The 13677-nt window shown below is 39.4% G+C and overlaps 1 protein-coding gene across 1 annotated transcript in view; it reads right to left on the reverse strand.

Moving 5' to 3' along the window:
* Pex7 (peroxisomal biogenesis factor 7) overlaps positions 1 to 13677 on the reverse strand; it is a 63231-nt gene that overhangs the window by 23577 nt on the left and 25977 nt on the right. Inside the window, exon 8 of the mRNA XM_021660835.2 lies at positions 12015 to 12070. Coding sequence (XP_021516510.1) covers positions 12015 to 12070 — 56 coding nt within the window. The remainder of the gene's footprint in view (positions 1 to 12014; positions 12071 to 13677) is intronic.

The raw sequence follows: 13677 nt of genomic DNA on the forward strand, positions 1-13677 counted from the left end.
GGGATCAATGTAGGCACCATGTAGGAGTCCCCAGACCATTTTGATTAATACTCTAGAGGTTCAAATAGGTTTGCATCAACTCAGTTCCCCCCTACCCTCTCAAACTACACAGAAAATTCCATACACTAAAGCCCATGCCAGAACTCCATTAGTCAGACAGCTTGCATCCAAAGCCGACACCCTAAGGAAATGATGAGTCAGCATAAATGTGAACCCCCATGACAGAGTTCAGAAACTTCTTTCCTGTTCTAACCCTCTCTGTGCACTCACTGAACCCTCTCATCGATTGCTCTGTCCCTTCCTAACTTAACCTACTCAACTGCTCAGCTCCTTTTGTCACCAGAGTCATCTTTGCAGTAAATTTCAAGAAAATGGAAATCCCTGTGGTGACAAAAGTTAACTGTTGAGTGGCACATAAAACCCAACTCTAAGACTCAGATGAAGTCATGGCCCACGATCTTATCACTTTTAGGGGGGCTTAAGAATAAAAATTGTAGCCTAGCAAAACAATTTTGCAAAGAGGAAGAAAATCATCTACTCAAAAATATTTATTAGTATCTACTGCTTGCTGATATGCACAAACAGAAAGTTATTTGGCTTTTTGTTTTGTTTTGAATCTGGAACTAATAACTATAGCAAAATTAAGTTTAAAACCAAAAAGCTCTAATTGCCTGATAATGTAAAATAAATTAATGACTAATTTTGTAAAACTCAACAGTTTATAAAATGAATTTTAAATAGTCACAAATATCCAGAAGCTATCTGTGTTTATAAAAGTTCAAGAAAAAACATAAGAATTCCAGACTTAGCTTCTCTATTGAAATGAATTAATTATAATATTTCAATTAAAACTTTAATCAAATCAATATTTCCACTAGGCAGGCTCCAATTCATCACAGCAAGCATCAAGCCTGGAACTGGTGATGAATTAGAGAAAACCATTAGGTGGCTAGAAGGCTGGCTCTGGGAGTATTCGTGGCTGCGCTCCACGGGCATGCAGGATGATGATTAAAGAACCACATCTCAACAAAGAAGGTAAAAGCTCCCGTCGAGCTCAATGTTTATTAGGACAAAGAACCATGAAACCTGTTTTTTTTTTTTTTGCAACTTAATTTTAAATAAATATTTTAGTAAAAAGAAATGAAGTTGGAAAAACTTACGAAATATTATCAATATCAGTATCTTCATCAACAGCTTATGCACACTTGGACTGTTACCAGCCATGGGAAAGTGAGAAACAGAGCTAATGGGTATTCTGCAGAAGAACAGGTAGATGACGCTGTCTAGCCAGGGTGCCTTAGAACATCATGTCTAAATAGTAAAAATCAGTTGTACTGACTGCTTCTTAGCTATACCCTATGAAATAGTTAATGCCTTCATTCTGAAGCTAAAAAGCTATGGATTCACATCCACCAGGGCTGTAAGGTTACAGACTATCTACACAACTTACAATCAGTCTCTTCTTACCTTAACTCCCTACTCAGCAGACACTAAGCACAGAGATGGGAGGAGACAGAAGGAGACAGACAGAGGATAAGGGAGGAGACAAGAGGAGCCAGACAAAGCTGGAGAAAGAAACACAGAAAAAGCAGACCAATAATAATGTTTCTTTTCTTGTGACAGGTCACGGAAGAGTGATGAAAAGAAACAAAATCAGTCCTGAAGAGGAGCTGAAGGCAGCAGAACACATTCAGAGTAAAGGAACTTACAGAGTAAAGGTCTTCCCTCGGACCTGCTGCACTCTTGTCCTAAGAAACATTTCCCTTTCCACTAAATGTAAAGCGTTTATTTTACACACATGTGCACATGCATGCCTAAACAGAAAGACAAGAAACTGCTGAATGTAAGATGAACAGAGATAAATAATTAGTGTTTATAGTCTCTGTACAGTTCATTCCATTAAACTGAATCCATATTCTAGACTAGAGTTTCAGGACAGACCTCAAGGGTGAATTATTTACCCCAGAGTTTTCAGAGCATATTAAACTATGACCAGCTGACTTGTAGAACGCAGTTGATCTAAGTAAACAGGCTCACTCTTGTGCAAATAGCGAAGAGGAGGAAAGACCAAGGTTTCTGCTCAACTCCCTGTCTCTCTTAAAAGCTGTAATGCACAGCTGAGGCCCTAGCAGGGCGGCAGTCTCCTGTGCAGCCTCCGCAGCCCCGCTTCAGAGGCGATCACTCTCAATTCTTCCCACTGTTGCTTCTGACTTTATCTTCCTAAATAATGCACTCAGAACTTACTGAACCTTTTTTCATTTTCAGATACACCTTCTACTCCCTACTACATAACAAGACAAACCAACATATCCTTAAGAAAAAAACAAACATACACAACAAAACTACTGAAACTGCACAACAGAACTCTGAAGAACATAACGGAAATCAACTGTCAAAATCCATGAATTTCCCTTTGGAACTAATAAGCACAACTCAGGGTTCAAAGCTTCCCACTGCCCTGAGTCGAGGCTTAATCGCTCGCTCCCTTTCCATCTATTCATGTGCTTGTGTTAGGCTGCATGGAGACAAGTCTTTTACTAAAGAATTCTGAAAATCTTCTGTACTTAAAATCAAAAAGTCCCACAAATTCTTCTTTAACTGACACATGCTCTCGCATTTTGTAGGAACTTATTTTGATCTTTACTTGTCATTTCAGTTACAAAACTACAGTTCTCCTCATGAAAAGCTCTCTCCGATACAGCAATAACTGACAGAGGGTTTACACATCCTTGGTTGACACTGGCAGCTTACAGCGGTTCACATGTTGCTTTGCAGCGGTAGAGCAAAGTGAAAGATCTACCCGGGACTGCCTTATAGATGGCAATACCAATACAACTGCTATTGTACTGTACTCTGGACTGCTCTACTCAAAATCAGCCCGATTTCTCCTTAAACACATTTCCCCTTTCAATTAAGTTCAGTTTCCTTGAGGACTACTTCAAACATAACTGAAGTGAAGTCATGTTTTTGAGCTTTTAGAGTCAGAATGACCAAAGTTGTCATAATTTTCCATCTAATTTAAATTCACTTACATTTGTAAACATGTATTTAGAATATCCCAACTGTTAGAGACAAACAGTAAAATACACAAGTCCTATCCTAGAATCAAACAATGTGCTCTATAAACACAAAATACATTTAATACTAAAGAGTCCTTGAAAAAGTGAATAACTATCCTTCTTAAAAAGAAAGCCAAAGACGACTACACTGAGATACCCTCCTAATATCAGAGAACTCTATCAAACCGTGCTGCAACACAGAACAATGTCCGTAGCTGACAGAGATTTGATGTTTAACATATTGCAAAAGTGCAGCATTTAGACACATTTGTGGTTATTTTATTAATTCAGTCACAGGACTTGAAAAGGTTAACAATTAACATTAGTCACATGATGAAACCTGAGAAGAATTAGCAACTGTCGTAAAAGACAGGCATGAGACGCTACATGGCTACAACTCAGCCGCAATTTTTTTTAAATTAATTTTTTATTAATTACAGTTTATTCATTTTGTATACCAGCTTTAGCCCCTCCCTCATACCCTCCAAGTCTGCCTTCCCTCCCTCATCTCCTCCTGTGCGCCTCCTCAAGTCCACTGATAGGGGAGGTCCTCCTCCCCTTCCCTCTGACCTTAGCCTATCAGGTCTCATCAGGACTGGCTGCATTGTCCTCCTCTATGGCCTGGTAAGGCTGCTCCCCCTTCAGGGGAAGGTGATCAAAGAACCAGCCACTGAGTTCATGTCCAGTTCCCATTACTAGGGAACTCCCTTGGACACTGAGCTGCCATGGGCTACATCCGTGCAGGGGTTCTACGGTATCTCCATGCATGATCCTTGTGGTTGGAGTATCAGTCTCAGAAAAGACCCCTGGGCCCAGATATTTTGGTTCTGTTGCTCTCCTTGTAGAGCTCCTGTCCCCTCCAGGTCTTTCTATCTCCCTCTTCTTTCATAAGATTCCCTGCACTCTGCCCAAAATTTGGCTATGAAGTCTCAGCATCTGCTTTGATACCCTACTGGGTAGAGCCTTTCAGAGACCCTCTGTGGTAGGCTCCTGTCCTGTTCCGTGTTTTCTCCCTCTTCCGATGTCCCATTTGCCTTTCTAAATGAAGATTGAGCATCTTACCCAGGGTCCTCCTTCTTGATTAGCTTCTTTAGTTGTACAGATTTTAGTATGTTTATCCTATATTATATGTCTAATATCCACTTTTAAGTGAGTATATACCATGTGTGTCTTTCTCCTTCTGGGATACCTCACTCAGGATGATCTTTTCCAGTTCCCACCATTTGCCTGAAAATTTCATGATTTTCTTGTTTCTAATTGCTGTGTAGTATTCCATTGTGTAAATTTAACACAATTTCTGTATCCATTCATCAGCTGAGGGACATCTGGGTTGTTTCCAGGTTCTGGCTATTACGAATAAAGCTGCTATGAACATGGTTGAACACATGTCCTTGTTGTATACTTGAGCATATTTTGGATACATGCCCAGGAGTGGTATAGCTGGATCTTGAGGAAGCACTATTTCTAATTGTCTGAGAAAGCGCCAGATTGAATTCCAAAGTGGTTGTACAAGTTTACACTCCCACCAGCAATGGAGGAGGGTTCCCCTTTTACATCCTCTCCACAGTATGTATTGTCACTTGAGTTTTTAATCTTAGCCATTCTGATGGGTGTAAGGTAAAATCTCAGGGTCATTTTGATTTGCATCTCCCTGATGACTAAGGACTTGCGCATTTAAATGTTTCTCTGCCATTCTATATTCCTCTATTGAGAATTCTCTGCTTAGCTCTGTACCCCACTGTTTAACTGGATTACTTGATTTGTTGCTTTTTAGATCTTTATATATTCTGGATATTAGCCCTCTATCAGATACAGGGTTGGTGAAGATCCTTTCCCAGTCTGTAAGCTGTCTTTTTATTCTAATGATAGTGTCCTTTGCATTACAGAAGCTTTTCAGTTTCATGAGGTCCCATTTATAAGAAAAAAAAAATCAGTAGCCCTTCTGTATATGAAAGACAAAATGACTGAGAAAGAAATTAGGGAAACTACACCCTTCACAATAGCCACTAATAACATAAAGTACCATGGTTTGACTCTAACCAAGCAAGTGAAAGACCTGTTTGAGAAAAATTTAAAAAGTCTGAAGAAAGAAACTGAAGAAGATATCAGAAGATGGAAAGATCTCCCATGCTCATGGATTGATAAGATTAACATAGTGAAAATGGCCACCCTGCCAAAAGCAATCTATAAATTCAACACAATTTCCATCAAAATACCAACACAATTCTTTACAGACCTTGAAAGAAAATTTCTCTTGAAAGAAAAATTCTTAATTTCATATGGAAAAACAAAAAAGCCTTAATTGCTACAGATCAACAACAGATCATCTGTATGTAACTCCATCCCTGATCTAAAGTTGTACTATAGAGCAACAGTAATAAAAACTGCATGGTACTGGTGTAGAAACAGAATGGTGGATCAATGGAATTAAACTGAAGATCCAGAAGGAATCCCACACACCTATGGATACTTGATTTTTGACAAAGAAGCCAAAACCATACAATGGAAAAAAGATAGCGTCTTCAAAAAATGATGCTGGTCTAACTGGATGTCCACATGTAGAAAAATGGAAATAGATCCATATTTATCACCCTGCACAAAACTAAAGTCCAAGAGGATCAAAGACCTCAACATAAAACCAGACACACTAAATCTGTTAGAAGAAAAAGTAGGGAAGAGCTTTGAACTCATTGGCACAGGAGACAACTTCCTGAACAGAACACCAACAGCACAGGCTCTAAGATCAATAATCAGCCACACTTCTTATCTGTTTACTTTCACTGACCTTTTTTGTGGGTAAGGGGCTAGGTAAAGTTGAAATGAAACGTTTGTGAGACAGAGTAAACATTCAGCTATACTATCTGTTTACTTTGGCTGACCTTTTTTTAGGGGAAGGGGAAGAAGAAGTAGCGGCCTGTGGAAATCTCTGCTAAGCACAAGGATCAAAAGCTCATCAGGCATAGCAGACCTGTCCCATGAGGGAGCATGGCGACGGTAAAAGGTATTTTTTAGCAATGCATCTCATCCAGATTCCAAGTTAGTACAATCCAATTAAAGATCAGTCTCCTGCTTTGCAATGAAATAAATGATCCTTATCTTGCTTCAAATTAAATATCACGTCACACTATTAAACAGCATTAGTAAGAAACATTTTAGTATCATATCTAACATGAGTCAATACTGTACTTTTTTCACAAGTGTTTTTATTTTGAAAATTATCAATCCACACAAAAGCTCAAGGAATGATATAATGAATAACATGTCATTCTTCTAGTTCACCAACTATTAAAAATTTAGCATATTTGCTTAGCTATTTGTATGTGTGTGAATGTGTGTATAATATTTTTGCTAAGTCACTTAAAAATGAATTTCAGGAATTGTGCCCTGGTGTCTGTGATTTTGCTAGGTTTTATAAACTTTAATCATAAATATTAGACAACACGTTTATAGTGAAGTGGTACAACATAAGTACAAAATTTTTATGAAAACTACAATTTGGGAGGAGGGAGGGGCGTATGGGGGGATACAAAATGAATAAAGTGTAATTAATAAAAGTTAAAAAAAACTACAATTTACTGGATATGTGCCAGATATGATGTGAACAGCTTCTATTTAATTACACAAACAGTCATAAAAAATTATGGAGGAAAGAAAGGCTAAGGGAGATGGACAGCATAGAATATTAAATATAAATCAATTAAATAGTTATACATTAAACGAGTATGTAGTTTAAATATACCAAATAAATACTAAATATGTAATAAATATTGCTAAGCATATACTTTGTATATACTAAGTATATATATATACTATGTATAGAAAAATCTAGGATTGTAAATGTTCTTTTATGATTATATCATGTTGTCTCCATAAAAAGATTCTTTAACAAAAAAATGTTCATAATATATAGTAATTTAGAGAACAAATTTAAATAGTGTGAAACAGACATAGGCACTTAGCTATGGATCTGAATAACACGCTGCCCATATTCACAGCTGCATGGTAACCACTGCATTATATTGCTAGGTTCATTCCTCCTCACCTTCACAGTGCAATAAAAATTCCTCCTCACATGGCTCCTCAGTGGCTTTGAGCAATATAATTATCTTATTAACGTAATGCTGGGTAAAGCATGAATGACTAACACCTCAAGTCTCCCTGAGGTACTTAACGTTTAAACTAGGAAACTTATTACTATTAGCATCTATTTTAGAACATCTGCTATTTTTACACACTTTTATGTGCCAAGAACATTATGGGCACTACCTCACTGAACTCTCGAAACATGCCTCCAAAGGAGGTACCATTTCCTTTAATCCATGGCTAGCAAAGGAAGGCGGCAGCCTTTCGCCTCAAGTCAGCTCACTCAGAGGGCCACATATTCGTTGCATGAAGAGATGTCTAACCCGGACAGTGTTCCCAAGTTTCTCCAAAGAGTAAGGGATGTGGAGGGATCGGACTGGTTCTTTGTATCTTCCTACAACCTAGGTTTACCTCTCCCTACTCCAAGGGGAAGAGAGCAACAAAAGGCCAAGTATAGGTTGACTGTTTTTTCTTGCTCTAAAATAGAAATGACTACCTCACCCTTGAAGGTTAGAGCTGAAATGGGCATTCAGTCCAAAGACAGACGGTCCTCGGTCGCCACTGCCCTTGCCATGAAGGCTGGCAATAATGAAGCCCTGCAATCATGCTTGGCGTGTCAGCACTTGTGTATGTTAGCTCACTAGGTTACCGCAGCGATCTCAAGCTGCATGCTCCATCATCTCCACTATGTCTAGTAGATGGCCTGCCTCTATTATGAGGCACCCAAGTATATGCCAAGCCCTAATAACTGTAAAATTATGTTTTCAATTATTCTCTACCTGTATTTGTGATTACGTATCTCTTACTATACCAATGAAACTGACAGGCTTAAACCTACTTCTACTCACCAACCTTCCTTTTTATTTTTCCCACTTGCTGTGGTTTGAAAGTAAACTGTCCTTTAGATTCATGTGTTTGAACACTTGGGCCCCAGCACGAGGCGGGCCTTGAAGTAGGACGTCACTAGAGAAAGAGGATAGCTGGGGCAGGCCTAAAGGTTTCTTAGGCTCAGGAACTTCTCGTCCTGTCTCTTCTTCCTGGCTATCGGTAGACACAATGTGACAACTGCCTTACCTTCCCTGCTGCCACACTACACTGTACTTACTCCCTCTAACTGTCAACCAAAAGTTACCTTTCTTCCCTGAAATTGGATCTTGTCAGGTATTTCATCACATCAACAGGAAAACTTAAAAACAAAACAAATAAAATATTTAACAAAAAATCAGGTAACTATACATTCATCCAGCCACATATTTCATAATTTGGGGCTTACAATTCCAGAGGGTTGGAGGAATGACTACTCTGGCATTGGGTAGGCAGGCTTGGCACTCCAGCAGCAGCCGGAAGCTTACATCTTGATCCACAAAGAGGAAACGCTGAGCTAACTGGGAATGGTAAGGGTTTTAAAACCTCAAGCCCTGCCTGCAATGCCATATCTCCTCCAGTAAGACCACACCTCTTAATCCTTCCCAAAAAGTTCTATCAACTTGGGGCCAAGTATAATATGGGACATATTAGCCTCGGGGAGCTCTTCTCTGTCAAATCATCACAATATCTATACAATGTTGTAACTGAGTAGGCTTGAAACATTGATGCTACTAGGTTAAGAGAGACATCATGTAGAACATGAATGCACGCAGTTTGGTATCAGCAGCACTAAATTCTTAGCATATTTTTCTTGCCAAAATATATATCTTAAAAATTAACTTTTGGTTTGATTGATTACTGCTAAAGGCAGTATAAAATATTTTAAAGGTTAGAAGACATATGAAAATATCAAGAACCTGAACTGTTAACTCTGAGGCTAAAACAATCATTTTAGCTTTATCAACTATGAAAATTCTATCTGTAACTACTTGAGATATATTTGCTACAATGTAGAAGACAACATGTTGCCCATTGTAGTAACTGGATGGATTTTTTTCTAGGTTATCACACAGACCGCACACTTACTGATTTCATTTATGAAATGGCAGATAAGCTTGGTATGAAACAACAACAACAACAAAAACCAATCACCTAAAACTCAAATCATGCTTATACATTGCTAGCACAGCAAACATGGCTTAGCAGGATAAAGAACTAGCCTAGCAGACAGTACAATAGGAAAAGATAACATGTTGAAATCAATGATAAAATTCACAGAAACACAAGAATGCACTATGAAACAATTTTTAGCTGGGCAGTGTGGTGCATGCCTGTAATCCCAGCACTCTGGGAGGCAAAGGCAGATGGATTTCTGTGAGTTCAAGGCCAGCCTGGTCTAGAAAGTGAGTCCAGGACAGCCAAGGCTACACAGAGAAACAAACAAACAACAACAACAACAAAAGCATTTTTCATTACATTTGTTGGGGATGGCTTGTAAGAAAAGGTCAAAGGATAACTTGTAAGAGTTGGTTCTCTCATTCCCCCATATAGGTCCCAGAAATAAAAACTCAGGTCATCAGGTTTGGTGGCAGTCTTTACCTGCTGAGCCATCCCAATTATGCCAGCCCTATTATGAAACATTGTAGACTTAGTATTATCTTGAGTGAAATTAGAAACAATCATTGCATCATGATGGGGTTATATCAGGGTAAACCCATCACAAACTAAAAATATTACATGTTTAAAATGTATTTATCACTGGGAGATCGTCTTTAATCCCAGCACTCAGGAGGCAGAGGCAGGCAGAACTCTGAGTTCGAGGCTAGCCTATTCTACAGAGCAAGTTACATGATAGCCAGGGCTACACGGAGAAATCTTGTCTCAACCACCCACCAAATATATTTATCATTCTGAATCCCGCTAACATCCTAGCTTCATAACACATTGTTCTATCTATTTCTTGTGGACATCACAGGGACACAGGCACTATGGCTCTCTCCTGCTGACCAACATTGGAAGTTGACCACAGCAAAGTGGTCAGTCCTAAAAGTATATACTCATAGCCATGTTAGATGGATTCAGCAGACTGTATATGTCTATGCATATATGTATAGGTAACAATAATAATCAAAGAAAAGGAGGCCAACAATTTGAGGTGACATGGGAAAGGTTCAAGAAAAGAAGGGAAAGAAAAAATGTAATTCTATTTTAAGAAAATTTTAATTAAAAAATTGCTACTTAAGTTAACTTTTCATTTAATTTTTTAAAGAATAGTATTGAACCATACCGCTAGCTCAAGAAAAGATCAAAATACAAATTACAGTTTCTGCTGAAGACACACTGCTTTCATACAATAATAAATCTTAAGCAAAACCAGCATAAGTCAAGACATATCTTTATGAAGCATATTGCTTATAAGCTAAAGGAGTTCAACCATTTTTTATAAAACCTGCAGCTTTTACTTAACATATGCTTTATTAAGTAACTTACAACAAGAGAGGGCTGCTGAAATGGCTCAGCAGGGAAAGATTCTTGCTGCAAAGCCTAATGACGTGACCTGAGCTTGACCCCTGTGTCTTCCTGGGAACCCCAAGCTGTCTTCTAACCTCCTCACACATATGAATAAATAAATGTAATGACAAATCTTAACAGACCAAAATAAACAACAGATAGTCAACAACATGAGATTACATACTAGTTTTAAAAATCTGATGACTTACTCAAATGTGATCCATACAAATAAAAGACTTAAAGCTCCTGTTAGAGATGATGTACACATACTTAAATATAACACAAAACTTGCATTTTACATACTAAAAACAAAAAAAAAAAAACATACATTTTCAGTTTCAATGTAGTAGGTAGTAACAAGGTCAGCAATAAGCAACCTCAGTTGCTGAAGGTGACCAGTTTCAGGCCTAGAAAACTCTGGAAATCCCTTGAATCACAAAAGTGATGACATGAGACAGAGGAGATACTGAGTCTCCTTTACACCCTGCTCTGGCTGACAGCAACAGCACACATATCCAGCCATCTTTTCCTTATAGTATGCTGTTCTGGGGTCCTTTCCTGCTTTTGGTGCAGTACACCTTTCTTCCACTGAAAACAGTGTCCTTCTGCTCAGCTTTCTTCACACTCATCTCCACTTAGTGTATTCATTCTTGTAGGCTGGAGTATCAGTAAAGTCATGGACTTTAAGATACACACACAATCTTAACTGTCAGCAGTTAACCTATAGCTCCACAGTGCCAGTCTGGAAATGGTTGGGGTGGATGGCAAGCAAAAAACAAGGTTTTTTTTCTTGTCCATTGGTGCTGTCTTATAAAAACTCCAGTATCACTACAAACTAAAAACTCTGCAATCACTCCTTACTACCATATATACATTATTTTAAAAACAAAGTGCAGCTGGATATGGTGGCACATTCCTTCAATCCCAGGATCAGTGAGGTAGAAGAGGATCAGGAGTGCAAAGTCGTCCTCAGCTGTACATGGGGTTCACAGGTAGACGGTACATGAGGCCAATAAACAAAAGGAAACAAAATACCATGACCACTGCACACACCCCCACCTGCGACCTGGCTACAGTGTAAGCCTATTATTCCCCAGTTCATCCAGAAAAGCGGGTTAGAGGCATGTACCTCCTCCCCAGGCATCAATCAGTCTGCCTAACAGAAGGATACATTATACAGAGTAAGTCACAGAAATTCTGCCAGCTCCAACACTGTCTAAGGAGGAGAGGGAGAAGAGCTCTGGTGTTAGTGCAGTAAGGCAATCTAAGCTCAACGCTTAGTGTCACCACATGAACCAGGACAGGCGGTAAAGCATAGAGGCCAACAGGGTCTGTGTGGCTTCCAGAGTTACCAGTCAGGAGGGAAGAAGAGGAAAAGGCAGGGAGGGTACATGATATTAGTTACACAACCCACTGAGTCTCAGAGAAGTTTCACGGATAAAAATGCTACTTGGTGTTACACACAAAAGGTATTTAAAAAAAAAATCTCTGTACCTTACAGTAAAGTCATAGGAACACGAGGCCAGCACTGAAGCATGAAACGGTGAGAACTGCAGGAGAGAAAGTCAAGTGTGATCACAGGCTGCCACTCCAGCGCTCACTCCATAAACAGGACTGCCGAGCCTTCCCCAGGAACGTTACCTGCAGTTCTGCCTTCCTGGGCCTTACATACCTATCTTCACCTTTCAAGTATCCATTTATAGCAAAATCTTTTATTTTTACATTCTCCAGGAAAAAACCCTCCAGCTCTGCAGAGATGATTTATAACATGTATTCCTAAATGCTGCTACTGTGAAAAAATTAACTACAAATTCTTACTAGCTACCTACGCCTGACTTCATAAATATAATGAATTAAACTGTGCGGTAATGTATAGTTAAGACAACAATTACAGAATTTGCCAATTATATGAATACATCTGTCATACACTCAACAAAATAATCACTTAAATGTTAAAGATAAATTTTATAATACTTTAATTTTATTCATATAACATAGCTATGAAAATGATACCAAGGATAAAAATGAAAATTTAAGTGCAATGTCTCAGTTTAAATGTGAAATGTCCCTTGCAGGTTCGTGCACTGGAAGAGCTGATGCTGAGTTGGTGGGACCATTTGGAGAGGCTGTGTGATCTCTTGGACACGAGGCCTCACACAGACATGGACTACACGCTGGTTTACTTGGAGCCAGTCCTGGCAACATGAAGAAACTGGCAGGCTCCACCGAACTCACACCACGCTGGTCCACACCACCTGCCTCACCGCCATGAAACTGAACTACGTCCATTTTCCTTAAGTCACTTCTGTCAGGTTTTTTGTCTTAGTAGCAAGAAATGTAACCAGTGTATGCAGCAGCAGCAGCGATGATAAACAACCGACTGACTTTTTACAGTTGTATTTGATGAGTGTTTGTCTTACTAGCACTTTGTGTGTTTGGTTTGACTTATTTATATTTAGTGTGTGGCCCTAGAGATTGAAGCCAGAGCCTCGTGCATTCTGGGAAAGTGCTCTGTTACTGAGTTTAATCATAGGTAGAAAAGGGTCTCATGTAGTCTCAGCGAGCCTCAAGCTTCCTGCAGATCACCTCAACTCCTGATCCTCCTGCTTCTATTGTCCAAGAGCTGGGAAGTAGGCATGTACCACCCTGCCAAGTTCTGTGTGAAAATGGGGATCAAAGCCAGGCCTCCATGCCAAGCAAGCACTCTAAAAGCCCCATCACATCCCCAGCCCCATAACTATACCTGAACAGTACTTTACGAAGATTGTAAAATACTTTTACTACGTTGCCTTAATTTGTTCCTAGAAAAAAAATCTTTCTACTAATAAAACCTGTCCATATAAGACCATTATTGAAAACACAAAAAAGCTTATTTTTATTTCTGTAGTAGATGGTGGTTATTCACAGACGCTAACAACTGAGTGTAGAGAATGGATGGCTATGGATTGCTCAGGGACACGGGAAGGTGGGATAGAGAGATCCCAAGAGCTGGAGCTGGGGCGCCCTGCTGTGGAAAGGTGTGCTCTGAACACAACAGCTGCTGCACTCATGAGCTCACACAGCCAGGGCTGCCTGCGAGAGACCTGCCCCAGGTCAGGACAGAGAACATGGCAGCACCAATGGCTGAGGGCTCAGGTGACCCACCTGTAACTGAGAG

Source organism: Meriones unguiculatus, chromosome 20, assembly GCF_030254825.1.
Source record: "Meriones unguiculatus strain TT.TT164.6M chromosome 20, Bangor_MerUng_6.1, whole genome shotgun sequence".
Classification (NCBI taxonomy): Eukaryota; Metazoa; Chordata; class Mammalia; order Rodentia; family Muridae; genus Meriones; species Meriones unguiculatus.